Genomic DNA, 25,227 nt, shown 5'->3' on the forward strand with positions numbered 1-25,227 from the left:
TCAGTACACACCAAGATATAATGGATTTCCTGTTTCGTTTCTGTTGTTGTACATACTGATCGGCAAGCTCAATAATGCCCTTCTGGATCTATTCCAATTCTCTCTCTCTGTGAGGATTTTAGATGTGCATCTGGTTAGGCTGATCTATAAAAATCCTACCTGGCTTATTATTCCAAGAAAAAATATTTCCAGAAAGAAAGAAAAATAAACAATTACCATTGTTGATAACAAGCATGATACATAGGAGTGGTTAGTCTACAATGATGTAGCTCCCTCTTACAACAGGCATCTCCTTCAACTTGTTTTGTACGCACGCATGTATGTAAAAATCACAAAATTTATTTGTAAAATTTTCTTTACGCTTTTTATAAGTCAGTATAAAAATATTTTTTATAAAATTTTCATTAAGTAATTTTAAATGTATATGGATAAATACAAAGATCTAAGCAGAATAGTTATTTAAATAAATTGGAAAACAAGAAAATACCCAAAAATTGTTTACAAAAATGTTTTACCAAAAATTTAAAATCAAAGTCATGGTCATTTTGTCTAATAAAAAAAATCATTACTAAACACAATAGAACTATTCATAAAAATGTTGTTAATACAAGTAAACTAATAAAAAAGTAGAAAAAAATGAAAGATGATATTAATATGTGAAAAATAAAGTTCTATTAGGTAGATTTCATAAGAAATTAGGTAATTTCAAAAGAAATTGTAATGGGTACCATGGATCGACTACTGGAAGATTTTGACATATCTTCGTGTTTCACATCCCCCAGACCCCAAAACAGTTCAAAACAGTCAGTTCAAAAGTTTATATATACATATATATATATATATAAACAAAGGAAAATAACTCAGAAAATTATAAGAGGAACCAAACGACAAGCCCAAAAAAACTTGATTCAGCAAATAGAAGAAAGTTCCAAGAAAACTAACTCCCGAGACTATTATAAAATTTTTGGTCAGGCTCTTCAAAGATATGAATTTGTCATGAGAAAATGGTATGAAATAAATCCCAAAAATATAAAAATGGGTACTAAGAAAAACTCCATCACACTAAATTGCCTAGGATTTGCAGATGACCTCGCTCTTTTAGCAAATAATATTCAAGAAGCCAAAACACAAATCATGAGCCTTCAAAACTTAGCACAAAAGATAGGGCTTCATATCTCTTTCGAAAAAACTGAATTAATGGCCATAGATCCTCTGGTAATAGAGCACTACGGTAAACAATCATAAAATTAAAATGGTAAAACAATTTAAATATCTAGGGGAAATAATAACTTATAATTTAAATGAAAAAGTGACATGGCAAAACAGGACAAATAAAATGATTAAATCCCAAAAATTAACTTGGTCAACGTATAACAAAAAATGCCTTTCTGCTAAAACAAAACTTAAACATTATAAAACTGTAGTTCAGCCAGAAGTCACCTACAGAAGCGAGACCCTTTTCAAAATCAATCAGAAAAACCGAATTGAAAAAATTCTGAAAATAGAGAGGAGAATTGTCAGAACATGTATCAATAAAAAACACCAAAAAGAAGGCCAATGGTGGATTGTGCCAAATGAGGTGGTGTATCGAGAAATAGAGCCTGTTACTGATACTATGCGAAAAAAAAATCTCTTTCTTTGGTCATCTCATAAGGACACCGGAAACAAGACTGTCAAGAAATATCATTGAAAAGCTAGAAGTAGGATCGATCAAAGAAATTAAAGAAGATATGAAAGAATTGGGAATTTCCCTGACTGACCTACAGAATAAAACTGGAAAAATTACAAAGCTAAAAGACAAAAGCATTAGATTTAAACAAAAGACAGACAAACGACAAAATACAACAAAGAGGGTGGGTGTTTACGGATGAAGAAAAGAAAGCAAGATCTGAACGGATGAAGAAATACTGGGCAGCTCGGAAGAGTAAAATAACACGCTTTTCTCAGATAAGATCCAACTAAAACTGACTTAAGTGGTTCCATGTTGGCCGTAAAAGCATAATAATAATAATATATATATATATATATGTATATTTCACTTTCTTGTGGACACGATAACTGCCATAATTTTGCACTTTCAAATTGATACATAAATTATAACTACTCAAAATCTTTTGTTCATTAATGGGCAAAATTGGATTATGGGGGAGGAAATGGGGGGCTTTTTTGAAAAAACAAAATATTGCTATAACTTTCTGATTAAGTAAAATATTGAATTCATTTATAGTTCCTACTATTCTTTGGAGAAGAATAGGGCCTAAAAATTATTTAAGTAAAGTTTTCTGATGACACCAACCATTGGCCCAGGGGATGGAAAAAATGGGGGTTTGAAGACAAAAACATCATACCTCCCTTAATAGTCACAGTATTGAATCAGTTTAAAGTGGTCGTTAGTCCTCTAAACATTATTTAAAACTTTTTTCTGAAACAATTTTTGATATGATCAACCCTTATGGCAAGGGATGACCAAAATATTGCTGGAATTGTAAGAAGATGGGGCTTGTCGTATGCTAAACATGTGAAACTTTTTTCGCATGCAACCATTGTTGTATTGAGTAAATTTGGAGTTTTTCTTAACTTTAAGGTGGAAATCTTTTTTATCCCCTACTTAGCACCAGTGAAATCTACCTCTGCCTTCCGGCATGCTGTAAAGGATTTTTTTAATTTATGAATCAATATATCTAAAACTTTTAACTTCTGGATTCATTATTTTAAAGTTTCAGGATGTTTGGCCCTGTATAATTTTAAAAATAATTTTGCATTTACTTATACATACCAATGAATTGGTATGCAACTAAAGAATTTACAAATTCTTAAAGAGTTAAGAAACCCTTTTTCAAAAGCCTCCAAAGATTAAATTTGATTTTTAATACATATATATTCATTTTGTGTGTTTCTCCTTTTTTACTTTATTGAAGTCAAGTTTATATCTTATTATCTATGCTCATTATCCATAGATTTATTTTATACTCTTGTAACATTATTTTGTTCTAAGGTATCCACATATTATTTTGTGTCCACAAAACTGATTAGGTATAAAATAACAGCTATAAATTTTGGAAAAGAACTTTCATAAAAACAAGAAATAATTCACTAATGATAAATAAGAATGGTAATAATTCTGTTGTATCTTACCTGCATTTGAAGTGATGTCAAGTGACACCTTCTTTTGTTGATCCACTTTCCAGTAGTATACAGCAGTATTTATAAACATAACTACGATAGGAATCAATATCAGGAATGAGGCTGGCCTCTGCCGAATTTTTGAAAGACACTTGTCCCCTTGGTCCCATTCCCGCATCGCACTTAGATTTCTAAAATTAAATAAATAACAGAATTTATACTGCGCACTGATATTCATGACAGGTTTATTTTTTATTTATTATTTTTGTTATCTGTTTGTCTTTATTTTTTGTATGATATAGGTTGAAATTATGATCTAATATCTAATCATTGTTGTCATTAAATTTGTTAATTCTACAACCAGTCGAACGAAAATCCAAAATAATATGTACTACTCCAACTAAGTCAGCTAGTTGAAAATTACAAATTCTGTTGAAGAAATAAGGGATTTCTTAACGCATACTCTCATTTAAACAATACATGCTATTTTAAATATTTAAATATATATAATAAAAAAAGAAATTAAACTGGAAAATGTCTTCTCGGGCAATTTTTTTTTAGTTAGCTAAAATTTTGTTTTTATTAAACATTACACTTCTACTTTAATTTTAGACATAACCTTTCTCTTGAAACTTACATAGGGTGGTATTTTTTTATCTTCAATAGTAATATGTTACATAGCTTATTCCTGACTTTTCCTTCTTGCTAGTTTTGTCATGTTTTAAAAATTATATTTTTGTTCAGTTCAGGTTGTTTTATCCATGGAATTATTTTCATTTCACCAAATTGTATTTCATTACTACTTATAATATGTTTGGATCAAATCATCTTACTATTATGCAAAATGATATTTACTTCATTCTAGTGTATAAAAATAACAATTTAGCTTTTATTCTGGGTATGATAGAAAAATGGACTATAAGATCATTGTTTAAATATAAATAAGGCCGTCAGATCATTATTCAGTACTTATATGAGTCATGTAGACTGATAATTTGTAAATTAAAAAATTTCAACTTGTCCATGCGTTTATATTTATTAATGTACAACTTAGTTAAAAGTCACTTATCCTTAAAAAAAAAAGCATTATCCATCTCCAACAAACCTAAGAACAGAATTTTTTTGTGTAAATTAATACCTAAGTATGCAAGTAAGGAGCTTATTGTTCCCTTATTTTTAATAACTAACCGAACCGTTCAAAGATTTAATTAATTAAAAAATTTAATTAAAAAATAAAATCAAAAGATTTTTTAATGAGTCAATACTACTCTACTAATCGGTTTTTAAATAATACTAATTAAAGAAATCAGAATTTTAATTTTAATTAGAATTATGAAATATTTAATTATTGTAATTATTATCATTACTTCACAGACTTGCGAAGTGACTCAGACTGATTGGGGTCAGCCACTCTCGCGGAATGCAACTAACATAGTTAGGGGAATGACTGCTAATTTCTCTGCCTTGTAGAGTTAAATCACACAAGTGTAAAAAAAAAAAAGGAAAAATGCATCTTTCAATCCAGCGCTCTACTAAAGTCGTGGGCTGTACCATTCAGGGCTTTGTCTTGAAAGCATTATTCTCAAGTTCCTGGCATTTTCTTCAAATGTTTTTCCTGGTCCTTAGGGATCATTCCAAGGGACCCGACAATTATGGGCACCATCTTCTTTGTCATACTTCACTTCCCGTGACTTCAGTCTTGAGATCTTGATATTTCAATATCTTCTCTACAATTTTTTTCGTGATATTTGCATCGTTCGGCACAGAGACGTCTATCAGTACCGCATTCCGCTCTGTTCCTTCAGTATAATATCGGGTCTGTTCGCATTCACCTATCGATCTGCGTGTTCTGTCATATCGTAAATGATCGTATACCAATTGTTTGTTACTACCCGCTCCGGCGTATTCTGCTACCATTTCTCCCCGTTCAACGGTATTTGGAATTTTGTACATATGGCCCAGTGAATGTAACTACATATTCTATTATGCCTTTGCAGGTATTCAAATTTTGCTAGTTGCGGATAGCCCATATGACATGTTCTACCGTTTTGGAGTAGGTCCTGCACGGACTACATTTATAATCATCTCTTGTTTTCAAAATTTACTTCTCGTAATTTCTTGTCTTCAGTGCCTGATCCTGAACCGCTACAATCAGGGTTTCGGTTTCAGACTTCAGTTAACCTTTCTTTTTCTAAAAAAAAAGAAAGGGTCTTTGGCTAAACAGGCTTCAGAGGATGAATGAGGATGATATGTATGGATGAAAATGAAGTGTAGTCTTGCACAGTCTCGGTCGACCATTCCTGAGATGTGTGGTTAATTGAAACCCAGTTAAGAAAAAATCCAATTTGTTTGGATTTTGGACTTTTTCGAACATTTTTGGTCCATCGATTGCAATCAAAAGGGGAGGTACCCAACTAGATGTTACAACAGTCCTAAATCCAAACTTTCAACATTCTACAGCTAATCGTTTTTGAGTTATGCGAGATACATACGTACGTTCGTACAGACGTCACGCCGAAACTAGTCAAAATGGATAAAGGGATGGTCAAAATGGATATTTCCGTTGAAATCTGGAAACCGAGATTTTTCGCGATTAAAATATTTTATTCTTGAGTCGTGCTTTAGCGTACGGTCAGTAGCTGCAGTGCAAGAATCGTTTTGCTGTAAGTACCGTGATAAACCGGCACCTAACAAGAAATCAGTTTTGGGGTTAGCGGCTAAATTTAGAGAGCCAGGTTCTGTTTAATAACAAAGGTCGATGACAGTGTTGAATGCAAACACAGTCGCTGAAATCAAAGATCGATTAACTGCCTCGCCAAAAAAAAAAATCATTTAAGACACTTGTCAGCTGAAATTAACTTACCGAAATCAACCGTTCTTCGGGCGACAAAAAAATTAAACTTAGGACCGTATCGAATTCAAACCGTAATCAAATTCAAGAATTAACTTCTTGATCCAGAGAAAGAAAAATGACTAAAATACTGTCATCGGTTTCGTCGATTCGTGCATGAGGGTTATGGACTCGATTTTTTTCACAGATGAGGCGTGGTTTTATTTAGACTGCTAGGTAAGTAGCAGTAATAGTAAGATTTGGAGTGCTGAAAATTCCCACGCGTATCGTGAAAAACAACTGCATCCGCAGAATATGAGCGGGTGGTATGCGATATCACGAAAAAAATTATCGGTCCTCTTTTCTTCGAGTACGCAGTTACTGCAGAATGATATCAGAATTTTTATTGCAATTCATCCCACTCTTGGAAGTGGAAGATCGATACTCCAGATTCCAACACGATGGTGCAACATCTCACTACGCAATTTAACTTCTGATTTCATTAATGAATTCTTTGTCGATCGCGCGTAATAGCCACCACCAAGATCTCCAGATTTGACTGCACCAGATTTTTTTCTTTGGAGTTACCTAAAAAAAAAGCCTACAGCAAATTCCACGAATACTTGAACAACTGAAGTTCAATATCGAACAAGCCGTTTTAAATATCAATCCTCAAACTTTGAAAACAGTTCCAAGAAACACAGTGATAAAGGTGGAAGCATGTATTCATGAAGATGGCGGCCACTTCCAGCATTTGCTCTATAATTTAAGATATCGGAAAGTTTGAAAATAAAACATTTAATTTAATAACTTGCCTTTTTTATTTAAATATACGTACCGACACAGATTGCGTTTTATACGGGACACTGTAAATTACACTCCTTTTTGGGCAGTCGTGCAATTATCTTGTTTCATAAACTATTTGAAGATTTTTTTTTTTCATCTATTCTTAATAGGGTTTTTGGATAATAATATAAACAACCAGATCTCATTCTTTTATTTAAAGTATTCTACGAGAAAATTTAATAAAATTAGTTTTTAAAACTTACGGTAAAGTATAATATATTCCCGGATCTAGAAGGCCTTAGCTCACATTTAGTAGTAGTAAAAAGTAGAGTAAGTAAGTAGTAGTAGTATGTCGTTAAAAGTATAATATAAAATTCAAAAGAATAGTAAAACTATTTCAAAAATAAAAAACGCAATAAAAATTAGAAAGCAGTAGAAATTGGAAAGTAGTACTTTTTAATTCTTTGAAGACGTGCCCTATGATAAGTTGAGCTTTAATTATAAATTAAGTGTTGAACTTTGCTTTTAATTTGGCACCGACTTCTAAATGAAAGAATAAATAGAAAGTATTATTTTATAAATTTTTGTCTACTCGGATGAAAATCCTAGTTTTTTTTTTTAGTTCCTTTTTTATGAAATATACTGGCCAATTAATATACGCAATATATATATATATATATATATATATATATACATTTTTAATTCTAATGTTCATAGTATCCCTCTACTAGAAGAAGCTTAGTTGGAAATTTTTCTACCTCAATACTAACGATATAAAAAAAAACACCTACAGCAGATGAATATTTTTTAAAGTTATATCTTAACTCAAAGAGTCACCCTATAAAATTTTATAGGATTGTTGCAGGTAGAATCTAGCTGCCTCGTATTAAACACCCTTCTGTTATAAGAGGAAATTATTTGATCAACTCGGTCTTCAGTCTTTTACTTCCCTCCTTGTAAAAAAGTAAGGCAGTTGTTTTATCTAAACATATTTAAATGTTAACAAATAAGTTAAAAATTATCTTACTTCGATAAGATTTATTTTTAGAGAATCAGTATTATTCAACTTTTTACAGTTAAAAAGACAAGATTAAATTTAAATAACTTTTAAAGACCTAACCATTATTTATATTTAAGTTTCTTTATGGAATCTTTTTTTTATTTATAAATGACCTTTGTACTTAATTTCATAAGTAAAACGTATTGAGTATTGCAACTATAACGTAAACACATCATTCACAAATATTTGTTTACCCTTTTTTAAATATTTGTTTTACCCAATTTTACTACACAATTTTGTGATTCAGATTTGTTGACTAATCATTTTATTATTAAGATTTACAACTTCAAATAAAACTGCATATCTTCAACAACATTAAAAATAGAATAGAGATAATATTTGAATATGTATTTTTTCTTTCACTCTTATCTTTAATTTTATTTTTCAAGTTACCAGTATAAAATATACAATGACAAATCAAAATTATTTAAAAAAATAATAAATCCCCAAAAAATAATAAATAAAAATAAGCATTGACTATTATTTAGATGCTTTATTGCGATTTCTCACTCCATCCGAAATTTTTTAGTTTCGAATCCAAGATTCATTTTGAGGTCGCATAAGATGTAGTGAAGGTTAAAATATTTAGAACATATTCATCATTCTTTTTTCCTAGTCCTGATAAATTAATTCTCATTAATAAATTGTCTTTGCTGTTTGAAAATATATAAATTCAATTAAACTGTTTCTTTTAATTTAAGCTCTTTTATAAAATATAACAATATATTCGTTCCTAAGTTGTATATGTACATAATTATTTATGCACAATTTATTACACATAACATTATGAATTCAGTCATAATATTTTATACACACTCATTGACTGCCAAGATCATAAACAAAATAAATACAGGAATGATTCAAGAGAAAGTGAGATAATTTAGGAATTGATTCTAGAGCTTGAAAAAATTTGCTGTGGACACCACACTTTTTCTATGTACACTATTAAATTACATATACATATTTTTAAAAGTCTGTAACATTTTATTTCACTAATAGCGTTTATTTCACTAATAATAACGATGATGCCGAACATACGTTGTTCGTATGTCCAAGATGGGCCGTTAACAGAGGTCAAATAGTAATTAATGGTCTTACACCAGAAAATCTCATAAACTGGTTGGGGTACAACAATGAGAACTGGGAACGGTTCCGCAGGTTCGCCGGGGAGGTCCTGCGGGCCAAAGAGGATGAAGACAGAAGAATGGGAGTATAAACAGTAGGGTAGGGCGGACAGTCACTCCATGGAGGGCCCGTACGCCTTGGTGTGCGGGTATCTGATAAGGGGGGGAACTCCAGGGGAGTTTGAGTTTGGGTTAAAATAAAAGACCAAGTCCCGGTCGGCGGGGTCGTCCCTGCGGGAGCCTAGGCTCTTCGTGGGGTCGGCGCTGTCGATTAGAGGCCAAAGGCGTAAAGACCGAGTCCCGGTTCCCTGCTGAGGGGCTGGGGGACGGCATAGCCTCACCTTGGCTCTAAAGTGGGGAATTAGAGGCAGGCAATGTAAAACAAAAGATCCGAGACCGGGGAGGCCAACCTCCCGTGCTGGACGTACAGCCGGGGGGTGGGGGACGCCTCCTTTGAGTAAAAGGACACTCTCCCCGACTGAGTATACTTAATTGGATATCCGGTCGGGGAGAGTAGGGGAAAAAAATAAAAAAAATAACTTCTGATTTTTTAATTCTTATTATTGGATTATTATTTATTGTAAAAGTTTTTATACCATCACATGTTAATTATTAATAAATCAGTATACTTAAATTAAAAAAAGGTTGAAAAAAAGGAAATGAAATCTAATTCGAACCGATGTGACTTCCCCTTGTAAGACCAAATATTTCATTAATTAAAATTTTATTTGGCTATAACTCTGGAATCAATGAAAGTAAGTACCACTTGTGATGCATCATTGAAAGGCTCTCAATGAGGGCTTATTATTACAGTCAAGAAAAAGTCCAAAATCCAAATTCTTTGGATTTTGGGATTTTTTGGAAACTTTTGGTCCAGTCGATTGCAATTAAAAGCGGAGGTGCACAACTAGATGTTACAACAGTCCTAAATCCATAATTTAAACATTCTACGGCTAATCGATTTTGAGTTATGCGAGATAGATACGTGCATATGTACATAAGTACGTAAGTCACGCCGATACTAGTCAAAATGTATTCAGGGATGGTCAAAATGGATATCTCCGTTGAAATCTGAAAACCGAAATTTTTCGCGATTTCAATACTTCCTTGAACGAAGTACACACCTAATATAAGCTTACACTACGATAGACACTCACAGTTCAAAATTCATTAAGTTTGAGCTTCAACCAGCAAGTCAAGACTACTACATTATATATATATATATATATTTTAGAGATTTTTTGAAATGAAATATATCCAAAAGCCTTCTCAATTATCCCAAGAAACAGGCAAAAATTTAATAGCGATAGATCGGGTAGTTTTTTCGTTTATCCCGAACAAAAAATAGAAGAATATTCAATAGAAGATCATTCTCTTTCTATTTATATAATAATATAGATTAAATAAATAAAAAAATTATACCTCTTAGTTTTCTCAATTAATATTTGTTTTATATATTTATTACTCAAAATATTGTACAGAATAATTATACAAAAAATATTATACAAGATAGATAGAATAACGAAAAGTCGATCTTCTTGCACAGAACTGTGAAAGAATTTCTATTTTTATCAAAATGCAAGTTTATGCGTTTCTTTGAAGCGGTTTCATTTCATAAAATTAAGCATTACCTTTAAAAAAAATCATTTTTTCTTGTTTATTTTTATCTGCTTGTTCTATATCCCCTTTACTTTTTTTTATATATATTTTTTAATAGCTATGTACGTAAATTAATCTAAAATAGCCTTTGTTTTTGATCCCAAAAAAATTTGGTGAAAATGGGAACGGGAGTAACAAAAGTAAATGAAGTATTACGAGTATTTACATAGATAAGAGCTTATTTTTACAATGTGATTTTTTGTAAAAATAAATTTTTAAATATTAACGGACACCTCCTTGTGCAACCAAGATGTTATTTCTAAACCTTAAAATATTATGGCAAAATGCATAAATAAATACAGTATTTGAATTAGAAAAAAAAAATGTTCGCTTTGCGTAATATACTTCTTCGTAAATTAGTAAATGATTAACAAATATAATCCCAACTTTAATTATTGGGTAGAAGTAATTAAAATGAAACACTCTATATCAGTAGAGATTAAATAAGATTCAGATTTAAACCAATTATTACTAGTAAAATCTAAAAAGTTCCAGTAAGTAGTTTTTTTTGTTAAGTGTTATAATTATGAAAAGGAAGTATTAATAAAGCAGAAATTATATAAATACATCCTAGGGTTGTTGACATATTTTTCTAAAGAAAGGAAATGTAGAATTGAAAGTAGTCTAGAAATTTGATTATAATTTATTATCACAAGATTAACATAACTTAAATGAGCAAAGAAATTGTTTAAATTATGATAATTATAATCAAAGGTAAAAAGTTCAGCTCGCTGATTTAAATGGCATTTACCTGTCATGAACAGTAATTTAGAAAAACAGAAGTAAAAGTTAAATTTTCTAGATTATTGATTATTTTTATTCCCAGCTCATATTTACGTTACACAAATAAAATCTGATGTAGTATTATCAATACTGATTTTGGTAAATTTAATAGATTATTAATAACCTAAATTAAATAATTGAGCAGTAAAACAAAATGATACAGAATAGTAAATTTAATTTTATTTAAGTTTAAGGCATTTTTGTATTGATGGTCCACAAAAATTTCCATTGTTGACCCAAGTTTGACACACTTAATAAAAAAAATAAAACTCTTTATTTTATTTGAAACAAGTCCACTAAGGGTTTATTTCAATTTATTTTATGGATTTACAACAAATTCATTTTCCGTAGGGCTTGTCATCGTATTTATACTAATCAAGTATTGTTGTTTTATTTTTTTTTATTGCGTGTAAGCTGCTAGTACGCTGTTTTCAGTCTTTATTGTGCACAGAAATATAATTGTTAGAAAAAAAGAAGTATTCTTGACTTTTTTTGTATTTACACGTAAATTTAGCTGAAAATCAGCGGCCATTTTATCAAAACAATTTTAAGTTGTTTAGGAACTTAAAACTTTAAGAAATATTTACGGCAATGCCTATCCCAGTAAGGTAAAAAAAATCGGAAAAATTAATCAGAAACCAACCGGACTAAAATATTATCTAAGATGTTAAGTCTTTACAGTTTTTTCGACAACTGTCTGTGCGTAAACCATTACAACAGTTGATCTGAATAACCTATTGAAGAAGTTCAAGCAACAGATATTTTCGCAACTTAAGTCAACAGATTTCAGTTGTGAATTGGCCTTATAACTTACATTACAAGATCTTTGTTTTGAACAAATAGCTGGGATTCAGATTGTCTGATTAAGTATATGGTTTTATTACTATCCTAAAAATAATCAAGTAGAAAAAATAAATACACTCACTTCCTCTCCAGATAAAGTACAGTTAGAATATTATTGGATTATTTATTATTATAATTCATTTATCATTATTTTTATAACATAAAATAAAAGATTCTTCTTAACGTTATAACTGTGATATTAATTGGCCGCAAATATTTATTCTTGATTATATAATTGTATTAATAATTTTAGCTGCATGTTAAATGTTTTTTTGGGGTTAAGCAAATGTCAAAACAGCAAAGTTTATCACAAAAAACTGAAGATTATAATTACAATAATGTCTCCCGATTAACTTCGAATTATTAACTAGGGAACTCAGGAAATTATTAAAAATAAAACTAAACAACAATTTGAACAAACAAATTTTAGCAACCTACCACTATTAACTAGTTTATTTTCTTTAACTTTTGTCAATATCGTACAGTAATCAATAGATCATAATGTTTTAAGAGTTAAACATATGATCATTCTTTCAGTGAAAGAAATCATATGTCAAATTTCAATCAGTTTGGTTTTTGGTTTTCAAGTTATATGGATAAAAGATTAGTGACAAAAAGACATATGAGTACTCATGATTTATGTTATTTTATGTTGAATTATGTGTTTTAATGTATAAGGTTACGCAATCAGGAAACCCGAAAGGTACAATATCATAATTCACATTTTTTTTCCCTTTTTTTTACTGTTAAGACTATTTTTTAAATAAAACTCGACCGTCTCCAGTAGGCTAGTTAGGTTAACCCAATTAACCTATACATGCTCTCTTTGGGAGTTTTTATGGATCAGCTGTCAGTTGACTTCACTAAAAACAACGATAAGTTGTTAAATTCGTGTATAAATAAACAGAAAAAGAGGTAATTTGATATATTCCAACAGGAATCCTAGAAAATCTTCGCGGTGCCAACTTATAAATGATTACATTGTAGAAAATATCAGTGACGTTATCAACAACATGAGTGACACCTCTGGAAGTGGGAAGGATATTACGGACTCGCAAACGAAATCCTTCCAACTGCAGATCATCCCAGTTCTACGCAGACTGAAAGAGTCACATGCCCCCATTATGAATGAATTACCTCTATCTTATCAATGTGAGCACCTTCCAATGGAAACGAGTAGTGGACAATTCGACCAAAGGTTGTATACCCCCGCCCATAATCCTTTACGAAATAACCGATGTATTAAAGTTCTATCATTTATTTGGGGACAGTTGTAGACAAATCTGACTAATGTGTGCGTATAATAACTAGTAAATAGCTTCGAGTAATTTCCAAAGATGTAGATAATTATAAGAAAATTATTGATTTGGTCCGAGGAAAAGCCTAATAGGACACACCTTCTCGTGGAAGGATAAACGGGCGTTCCGATGATACTCAAACACCTACATTATTCAATCCCAATAGATTTTATAAAGGACATTGACAGCCATGGTCTCAGGGTTCGGAGTATTGTTAACTCCAAACATCGGGTAAAAAAGAGCCTCTGCCATCCTTCTTTGTCAACCTTGAACCTCAAGGTAACAAAATTCAAATTAAATTTTAACCCAAAGTATATTACAAACTGTAGTGTCCGCGTCAAAGCATCACGAAATTCCCCTGGAATAGCACAGTGTACGCGATGTCAACGATATGGACACTAAGATCAATTCCATGCGGCCATACAAATGCATAAAGTGAGCAGGTCGACATAGAAACCCGGGCTGTGCCAAGAAGGATAATATTACAACAGCAACATGTGCACTCTGACATTCAGATCTTTGTAAATTATAAGGGAGGTAGGGTGTATAAGGAGGTTCTGGAAAGAAAGAAAAGTCAAAGAGCCCCTCCTTTCTTTCTGATAAGTCTGCTGACGAAAGTTATTAGCAAGTTTTGTTAATGGCGAGGTCTGGAACGTCAATGGCTTAGTGAGTCGAAAGGAGGAATTAGAAGCGGTGATAAGAAGTTTTAGACATCATACTTATTTCTGAAACGTAATTTACTGGTCATAACTACTTCTGTTAAAAGTTACATGGTCTATACCACTAATCACCCGGATGGGAGAGCACATCCTCCATGAGCTCTATCATCCGGGGTATTTTTTTCCCGTCTTTAGCGTCCAGAACCACTGTAAGGTATTACTTGAGAGGATGAATGAGGATGATATGTATGAATGTAAATGAAGTGTAGTCTAGTATAGTCACAGGTCGACCATTCCTGAGATGTGAAACCCAGCCACCAAAGAAGACCCTATCCACAATCTAGTATTCAAATCCGTATAAAAGTAACTGCCTTTACCAGGACTTGAACCTAAAAACTCTGTCATGGAGGTACTGCGGTATCTCCATATGCATCACCTGCTATTTCCAGATTTTAGCACGGACCATATTCAAGGAACCTCGATTGAAATATTGCACTGGCTTGGATGTATCATACATAGTACCTGCAGTTTACTGTCCACGTCGTCGTGCGATGAACAAATGACTTGTTTTCGGAATCCTTCGGCACTCTGGGTCCCCGTTTTATTGTGGTGGGCGACTGGAATGCGAATCATGTATTCTGGGGATCTCGGTTCATAACGACTTGATGAAGGGCCTTAAATGATAGTATTAACAACCTGCGGCTAAATGTAATCTCTGGACTACAGCCTACATACTGGCCTACCGTATGTAACGAATGTGCCTGACATTAGATCTTTATGTCGTCTCGGAAGTTAATTTTTTATACTGATGTTGAGAATAATTATGATTCCTCCTCCAATCATTTGCCTGTTCTATCGACGATCATCATAATGGTTATAAAAAAGATGGGATCCCCCAGTACTGCATAATAACTACACGGACTGGGAGTCCTATCGAAGCTGTGTGCATGACGGGCTGCCTAGAGCAGTTCCTTTGAAATACCCAAATGATATCGATGAAGCGACCCGGCGACTGATCTTGAAAATGTAGGAAGCAGGTTAGCGCCCGGCTCCCGTGGGGAAGCAGGGAAGGGAGAGAGAAGAAATGAATCTTAATATTTAATAAAAGAATATTTCGGAGAAGATGGCAATTATACAGATAAGATAGTTATGAACAGATGCACTCGTAAGTTAAAAAAGCTGATAAAGACTACCAATAACGAAACGTTCAAACACTACGTGGAAAGTCTTTCTCTTCGAGTAGAGATGACCATTCCTTGTGAAAGTTAACAAGGAGACTTCTAAAGCCTTTCCTCTCATTTCCACCTATAAGGACATCGACAGGATGGACTCATAGTGACGGTTAGAAGGCAGAATTGATTGATACCTAAGATCTTTCGGCCGAATGATTGAGAAACAGATAATGGAGATATTTATGACTTCATGGATAGCCCTGTTCCTCTATGCCTATCTATGCGTTTCGTATGTGCAAGAGTGTCGCAAGCAATCGGGAAAGTAGGAAGTTTAAACAACGCTCCTCGATTTGACTTAATAACTCATAAGATGCTGTTTATGTTGCCATTTAGGGGCATCGGAATTTAGAGCAATCAAATTCGAATAAAATCAACTACCTTTATAAGGATTCGAATCTGAGAAGTCTTTAACATGCTCAACGCAAACTTTAACATGCTTAATTTCCTTCCGTAATTCTTAGACCCTAACGTAAGACCATTAAAGCGATATCTCTGAAAAATCGTTACAATTACCAGGAGTAAGCAGAATAAGATGAAAATAAACTTTTTTCTCGTTATGAAGTGATTAATATAATTGGTTAACATAACTTTTTAATAAAATTAAATATATTTAAATGTAAAAAGAATTTATAAAAATAATGTATAGAGGATAACCCATTTTTTTTTTTTTTTAATTATCTGAACTATATTTATGTTAAATAAAATCAGTGACCTAAAAAATTTTAAATCAGTGAGCGTCAAATATACATAAAAACGTAAATTTCTAAATGTAAATATTTTGTAAACAATTGATTCTGTCCTAAATATTGCGTAGTTACGCAATGAATTATGAAATAATAATAATAGTGTACTACTTGTAAATTAAATTGATAAAATTAACGATTTACAGATATACAAATCCCTAAAGAAAATATTGGCCTTAAATTATACACCGCAATCTGATTTGTGATATTTACAGGTGTTCATGGTGTAATAGGCTAAGTGTAAATGTATAAAATTTAATGAATTTTTTTTTTATTCTAGGAAGAAATTGATGTAAATCTAAAACGTTATTTTTCACTATAGACTTATGAGATATTTATGAGTTTTAGCCTCCTCAATCAATTTTAAAATGATGGTCAAAGGTTCGATTTCCTTTAAAAGTTATGATTTTTACGACCAGACTTTTGAGATCTTCCCATCAGTAAAAGCTGTAAGCTAAAAAATTCCCAAATATGTTTTTTAGGCTGTAATTTTTTCACTTTTACCAGAAAGCTAACAAATTAAATTTGAATCGTAATTTTTTATAACATTTTGGGTCAACTGGTGTAAAACTGCTATAATTGTTTTAGAAAAACATTTAAAATAAAAATCATAATTTTTTTTATTTTTATAAAAAAAATATATAATTACTCTTATCATGAAAAGTAATAAAAAACATTATAAATTTTTAGTGTCTGCATAGAATTCTCTAATAAAGACTATGATTAAATAAAACGCAACATCTTTGCTGAAGAGTTACACAATTTTTTTGATAAATAAATATTATAACACTGATAAACAGCCGATCAGCCGTATCAGAGTAGGTCATGAAAATAAAAGCAGCCACCATAAGATTGCAATTATAAGGTCTTTAATTTAACATTAACTTTGTAAATACGGATTACCAAAATCTAACTTAATTTTTTTTACCTTTTATTTTTTTAAATAATTTTCTATTTGAAGAATTTTTTTTTATTTTAGTTACAATAAATAAAATTTTTTAACCTACTAAACTAGCCGAAATCTTCATGTTACATTTGAAATTTAAAGAGTATTAATCCTAACCTAAACATAAAATGATATTAGGTGATATGAAAGTAAATTCATTTATACAATTTTTGGAGCTTTTTTTATTTAAAATTTAAAATATTTTAAATTACTATATTACTATAATTTATAATTTTGAATTTTAAATTTAATTATATTTTTAATTGGATACATCCTTAAATAAAGATACCCAACTTTTTAAATTAATGATTATTGGTTTATTTTAGAACAGGTAGTTAGTTAATTTATGCGCTCCAAATGCAAACAGAAAAACAATTTCAAGGATAGAAAAAATTCTCTTAGAGTATAATTTTAATTTTTTTCTAAACCAGTAGAAAATTAAAATGAAAGTTTAGTATTATTTTTTACAGTAAACTTCATTGAAAGGACTTGTAATGACTAAAAAAAAATTAATAAAATTGAAACCTGTTGGTACTACTAATTATAATTTATCAAAAAAAAATGAATAAAAAGTCTAGTTACTAATATTCTATATATTTGACTACACCAGGAGGAGGATAATGTGTTTGGATGATATCTCCGGTAAAGTCCATCAGGGCGCGAACAGAGGGGGTGGTGTGGCTATCGGGATCGTCACAGGGGGCGGATGACTTCTCCTAAGGGGGTCAGGATGTGTGGGTGGTATATTTATTTGATTTTATACCTGTAAATCCAGAATGGTGTTACATTTATTTCCATTAAACTTAGGTGTATTTTTTTAACATAATCATTAAACAATTTTTTTCGATAAAACGAACAATGATTATATAGCAATTTAAGAAAATAAATAGCAAAAGTATACTTTCTTCAATTCAAAGGAAGATGATATGAAACGCTTTGTACTTGAATGATAATGATTATACAATATTATAAAAAATAGAATGTAAAGAGATTAACAACGAAAGCGAGTTAAGTTTGAATAAAATTCAAGAATATTATCGTTTTTTTAATTCTAAGAATTCGTGGTAATTCTTCTTAAATTTTCGTATGAAAATACTTTTATTGTCACCATGACATCAGAATAAAATAAAAATAAAATTGCGAGATGTAACAAAATGAAATAAACCAGGATGGTTATATCCAAGTCTAAGTAGTGATGGAAACAAAATAAATTTAAATCGTTTCTGTAGACAATATAATTTTTCGTTACACAATCTTTTGATTAAATTATCCGGCTAAAATTTACAACTGAACCACCTGATGAACTTCTAGAAAAAATATACATAGAAAACGATTTATTTGGTGAAGAAATTGTATCTTGAAAGAATCACCACTGACTACATTAAGCTACTAAGTATTGTAATTTATAGATTTATTTATTACATGCATTAGTAAAAATTAATATTTATTTAAACCAATTTATTTCTTCATAATATTGGAAATAGATATTTTAAAACTAATTTATGGTTATCATCGCTTTATAAAGTAATAAATCAAATATCAGACTGTCGTATTGCATGGTTTACAATGGTCAAAAGATGAAAAAAAATTCCCGTTATTTTTTCTGGTAAATTTCATGGTAAAAATTCACCTGAACTTTCTTTGAAAATTACTTTGTATAGTAAAGAAAAAATATATTGGTGACGTCTCGGCTTTTCATCTGGAGGTCCCGGATTCGAATCCCGGTCAGGCATGACTTTTTCATACGCTACAAAATTCCATTGGGCAAAATGACCAAAGCAGTCGATGATTTTTTATATCTCAAAAAAAATTTTTTAATTATATATATTTCTCATGGCAATTTTAAACAAATGAATTGTTTTTAAACGGGGAAATTTGATTCTTTTGCTGATTCGTGAAACTTATCACCTGCAAACACAGGGTAAAAAAAAAAGAATAATAATATCTATTTGAGTGAAGCTTGATGACATATACCTCTGAAGTCGGTAACAATTAATTTAGAGCTAATTTTTCAGAGTTAAGCTCTTCTTTAAACTCTGAGTTAACTCAGTTCCACACACATCAAACCATGTAACGCTGAGAGATCACTTTAAAAAGATTATTCTTGATTGGTTTGAAGACAAAACACATTCCTGGAAATTTTTCAGTATATATTGTTATGACTTATATTGTGATTCTAAGAAAAATATTTTAGCATATATTATACCTTTTATGTTAAAATTTATAGTATTTTAGTCAAACGAAATTTTACCTTTTATTTAAAAATAAATAATAATAATCAGTTTTAGTATTATAAAGAAAACATTATTTTTCTAATAATACTGGAGTATTTATCGGTAGATAATATTATGTTTTTGAGTTTACTTTCTTTTTTTTGTTTTACGTCGGAAGTGGTAAAATTTGCCTCAACCAAACTTATTTATTAGTTTACTTACTTGTATGTACGTATGTGTAGTAGACTTACTACTTACCATATAATCCGACACATTCGGTAAAATACTAGACTTAATCTACAATTACATTTATTTATGTTCTCTTTTTTTAGTAACAACTGCAAAACACATACATGCATCAAGTTCTATTATTTAAAAATTATTTACTTATTTATTAAAATAATCGAAAATAGTACATACCATGCACAAAGCAGCACTCGGATCAATGATGTGAACACAACGGCAGAACCTGTTGAAATGGTAAAAGTTCCATGAGTATTCCCTTAGATAGTAAACAGATCAGAGTCCATCATGACAACAAAGACGTCGAATAAAATAGAACCCTGATGTATGACACGTGAACACTGATGATGACTCGATTTCGTACGTACATTATTGATACCTGCTATTAAGAAACATATCTCAAAATTAGGTTCATTTAAATTACCAATATCAAATTACATATAACATTAAAATTTGTGGTAAAATTAAGAATCATTGTATATATTACATAATATTTCTCAATAATTTTGTCTAAATAAAACTTTCCTGTGCGACTAACATTTTTTTAAACTTACGTAAGCATTTGGTTATTTTTTTTAAATGTTTACATTACAAATTGCTTCAAAAGCCAAACAAAATAATCTAAAATTTGCTAAAAGATTCTTAAGTTACTGCACGCTTGAGATAGGTGTTTTAGTTGTAAATATATAATAAATATCGATAAAATTTTTTATTTTTATTCTTTATAATTATATCAACAGAAATGTTTTAAGTATGAATCATTATTCAGTGAGGGGGTTATTTAATAAGTCACTCTATTTCCCCCTCATAAAAATTATTCCTACTAATTTTGTTTCTTTTTTTCATGAAGTAAGAACATTTTAATCATTTCTTTTTAATACTAAATGTTTTGTAGTTTAGAAATAAGATTTTTATCCTTCTGCAGGATTCAACAAGTAGCAGTTGCAGAGAAAAACAAAATATGAACATTTTTCCCACTGATGTTTCACTTATCTGAGAAATTCTGGTTGCATTTTTACCATTATTATTATAAGTAAAAAGATCATAATTTTATTTACGGGAAAATTTATCGGAGCTGAAAAGAGGGTGATGGAATCTTATCTTATGATGAGGAGGTAGTCTAGATGACCTTTTAGGACCTTCATAATCTATCTTATGTTTTAAAAAACTATTTCCCAGACTATAATTAAAAATCCTATTAATCCTATTTATTTTTTATTTTATTTTATATATTTTTAATATTAAAAATATGAATTTAGTCACTTAGCAATACAGTAATTATTGCATCAACATACAAATTGCCCTGAGATAGATAATCCCTACGTCCGGAACACAACATCTACGTTCCACGTCCAGGGCGGCAACAGCTGTACTCACATACATTACATATAGCTGGCTAACGGGGTTCCTGAACTTCAGGACTGGACTTCGCGGCCACCTGCAGGTACGAAACTTTTAACGATTATGGACATCGATTGATACCACCTTTAGAGCTGGCGATGTGGCGGCCACGGTCGAAGTTATTTGCAGGTATAACGGAGGCCTTTCGTTGTCCACATGCCCCCCGCGATGGCAAGCATGTAGTTAAGGTGCCCATGTTTTTCGGGGCATGGGAGCCCTGAAAACCTCGGTGTGTAGGGGCCTGGAGTCAGTGCAGAGACTGCGCATCCGCTCTCCGCCAAGACATATGCCGGTTCCACCGGAGTTCCGGAACGGACCTCCAGGGTTGATAGTCCTGGAGTGGGGGTGTACCCCGGCGGCTAGCCTTACTACAGAAGGGATCGTTCTTCAATGCAAGTTTAACAACCAAACGTGGCAGAGGGTTCACGGAAACACCCTCGTCTAGAACCGGCCATTTCGCCTGAGGCGAAACGCCGAAAGAGTGCAGAATCGCGAAGAATAGAAATTGAGGCTAGAAAAAGCTTGCAGAAAGCTTTTTTCAAGAGCAACATTCCAAAAGCGAAATATTTAGTTATCACTAAGGAAGAAGGTAATTTCTCGAAGGTGAGTCCTTTCCTCATCGCTCGAGAAATAAATAAATGTGCTGGAGGCCCTGTTAAGGAAATTAGAAAAACTTTCACGGGACTTCATGTAGAGACTGTAAATGATATACAGTCTCAGAAGATCCTAGGGCTGAAAAAAATAGGATATTTGGCTGTACGTGTTGATCCCCATGGCACACTCAACACCTCAAGAGGTGTTGTGATCTGTCGGGATCTTTTAAATTGTTCGGATCAAGAGATTGTAGAGGAACTGGCAGCACAATGAGTAATAGAGTGTCGCCGATTGAACATGAGAAGGAATAGCGAAGTCCTTCCTTCAGCATCTCATGTTCTCACATTTAACCGGCCTACTTTGCCGGAAAAAGTAAGAGCGGGAATACATCAGTTGGATGTGCGGGCATTTGTCCCACAGCCAATGAGATGCTTCAAATGCCAGCGTTTTGGTCACACCGCTCTCAGATGTGAGAGACCACAAATATGCGTATGCTGCGATGAGTTGCATGAGGGAGAGCCATGCAAAGAACCTCCTACATGCATCAATTGTAAAGGAACGCATTCTTGTAGATCCAGGAACTGTCCTGTCTACAAAGACAAGGTAGCTGTGCAGGAAGTAAAAACCCTGCAAAAGGTCAGCTACTTCGAAGCAAAGAAGATTGTTGACGCCCGCAGGCCTAGAGCAACAACAATTTATGCTGAGGCTGCCGTTCCTGTTCCTGCTCCAGTTGCTGTCGATGAAAGTCAACTCATCAGTAAACTGCTCCGACCTTGGCTAATATGATTGAAAGAATTATTGATAACAAAATGAAACCTTTCAACAGTAAAGATCCTATACAGCCAAAGATATTAGTACAGCCTCCTGAAGATAAAACACCAAAATGTGAAAAATTTAAAGCTGTGATAAAGAGTCCCTAAGAGGTAGTTTCATTTATTTATTTATGGGAGTCTCGAAGCGTGGCACGTATAGTGACGGGAGGTAGCCCTCTTGCCTAGGCCACCCTGGCTCGTCTGCATTCAAGAGCAGTGAGTCGGGGTGTGTCCGATGATGGCATGGGGGACCCTCAAGGGTGGACTGAGGGCGCGAGGCTATGGGTAAGCGCAATGGCTACCTGTAGCCTGTTTATAAGGAGTCAACTGCTACGGCATCCTGGCGCGACTAATATACTGTTCACGGCGGTTCTTATCGCCCCGAGGGTGCTAAAATGAACAACTAAACGAGACGGGTATAAGAAAATAAATGGAATGGTATGGTATTGTTTTTATAGTTTTACTTTTATGTTCTTTGATAAATTTATCTCAAATTTTATTTTTGGTGCAATTTACACCCCATAAGTGTTGTTTTGTTTTTGTTTTTGTGGTGTTTTAATGTTTCTGTGTAGTTTGTGTTTTTAAATAAAATGTAAGGGCCCTTTACACCCTTACATATGACGATCCTGATGGTGATACTAACTTCTTTCTAAGAACGTGACGAGGGCTAATGACCTCAGTAGTCGATGCCCGTAAAAATTCAAGAAAAAAACATACAAATTTGATTTTTAATAAATGCTAATATAATATTCAAGTTGTCGCTATTTCTAATATTACAACTATTGTTGTCCAATTAGACTCTTGTTCTCCACCCATTTGTGATATAATTCAATCTCTTTTATCTTTATTTTTTAATAAAAAATACGAGTAAGATACAATTTTTTTGACTATAATATTATAAGTTCCTTTTGTACATTGTAATCTATAATTTAATTTTTACAGATTAAAATAAAAAGTTTCTATCTCTTTATCTCGTTGATATCTATGAATTTAAAAACTTTTATTGTCAATTTGATTACAAACAATTAAGTAGATATCTTTAAATAAAAAATAAGGTTTAAAAGAGCAAAAAACATAATTAAGTAATTATGTTTTGTTATGAAACCGATAAACAGAATTATGTAATAATAAAATGTTTAATATTGAAAAATAACTTTTGATTTTAAGGAAACAATAATTACATATTATGTACAATATCATGTCTCACTAACGTGTGTCTGAGTATAGCTTCATCTAGCACCATATACAAAACTATGATTTTCTACGCACAGTAAAGTGGGGTCATGAACACTGTTAATGACCTGATACTTATTTAATGATATGTACTTAAAGAATTAACAAACCGTAAAACTTAATCATTAAAATTCTATTTTTGATATTGATTGATTTTTTTCTTTTTATTTATTTACGTCTAAATTGAGAAATAGGTGACGTAAGAATTTCTTTTTAATAATTAAAAATAAATCAATATTTATTTTATAATTTATTTTTTTTTTTAAACTGAATTTAATTTGTTTTATATTCTATTAAATACTTTAAAAAATATATATATTTTTGATAACTAACGGCTATCGTGATAATGACGACTTTGTTTAAAAATATTGTTCTAGTAAGGTATCCAGATATCCAGATATGTATTCCGATATCCAGGTATCCAGATATTTTATAACGGACAATCTGTTAGTTACCAGTTAGAAATATCAATAATTACGATAGTTTTTTGTGTGTATGTGTGTGTGTGTGTACACGACTCAGGTAATCCATACATACAGAATTTCATAACATTGATTCTGAGCCCTCAAAAATTGAAATAGACAATAAATCTAGAGATATATTTTATACATTATACTGCACATGATAATTCATAAAAACTTATTATTTGTAAGTGAGAATACGACATCAAATTTCTATAGCGCGTAAAAAATTCTAAGCATGTCACCTAAATAAGCATTAACCTAAACATTCTGAACGAAAGGGAGAGACGACTAGGGGCTAAAGAGAATTATCATTTCGCCAAAGATGACTACTTCTGATTTCAAATTATAATTTCACTTAAAAAAAGTATTTACTTATGTACACCTTATTTTTCGAGTAACGTGATATTACAGAAATGTATAATTTTAATTAATTTTTGTTTAAATCATTTGCACTAGAAATTTTCTTTATTTAAGATCAACCATAATGTTTGAAAATTTCAAAGACCGCAATAGCTGTCAAGATTTATGAAAATGAATAAAATTTGAACGAACCAAATGAATAGTTTATATATTTTGTAAGCATCAAGTAAATTGCTTTTTTCCGGATTATTTTAGTGAATTATCTTATAACACAGAGAGCAGTTAAAATTAATTTTCTGATCAATAAACAACCCGAAAAGTTAAAAATTTATAATTGCTAAACTTTCACTGCATTAATAATCATCAATACTCGCAGGTTTTTAGAGTACAAAAATATCTTTGGATATGGACACTTGTGCATGTTTACATTTACTTAAATATATAGATTAGAATTATTGCTGTTCATTTTACATTATATATTAATGTATATTCAAGAAATTTTAGGCGATAACTATGTATTAAGAGAATTAATTTAATTAAATTTGTTAAATGATTGTTATAAATGCTCAGAATTGAGTAGGTTAACTTGATGAAAAGTGTAAATCAGGTGTTGGTTTTAGCTTTTAATATATGTGTTATCGACATTTTTATTGAAGATAATTTCTTTAAACTGAAAAAAGCACTTTTCCACCCCCAGAAACTTATGTTTTATAACTTCTTATTTTTATTTTTTTTCAACCGACCGATCTTAAAAATTTCTTGAATTTTTTTAAGGAAAGCATTATAAAGCAGGAAAAAATTTGTAATCTTTTGCAAAAGGG

General features: G+C 31.4%; 1 protein-coding gene across 1 annotated transcript in view; it reads right to left on the bottom strand.

The window, feature by feature from the left end:
- Positions 1-25,227, bottom strand: part of LOC142320587 (sodium/potassium/calcium exchanger 5-like) — a 49,566-nt gene that overhangs the window by 22,877 nt on the left and 1,462 nt on the right. The window contains exons 2-3 of the mRNA XM_075358548.1: positions 19,720-19,924; positions 3,136-3,314 (exon numbers count right to left, since the gene is read on the bottom strand). Coding sequence (XP_075214663.1) covers positions 3,136-3,301 — 166 coding nt within the window. The 5' untranslated portion in view covers positions 3,302-3,314; positions 19,720-19,924. The remainder of the gene's footprint in view (positions 1-3,135; positions 3,315-19,719; positions 19,925-25,227) is intronic.

The sequence above is a fragment of the Lycorma delicatula genome, chromosome 2, assembly GCF_047948215.1.
Source record: "Lycorma delicatula isolate Av1 chromosome 2, ASM4794821v1, whole genome shotgun sequence".
NCBI classification, from domain to species: domain Eukaryota; kingdom Metazoa; phylum Arthropoda; class Insecta; order Hemiptera; family Fulgoridae; genus Lycorma; species Lycorma delicatula.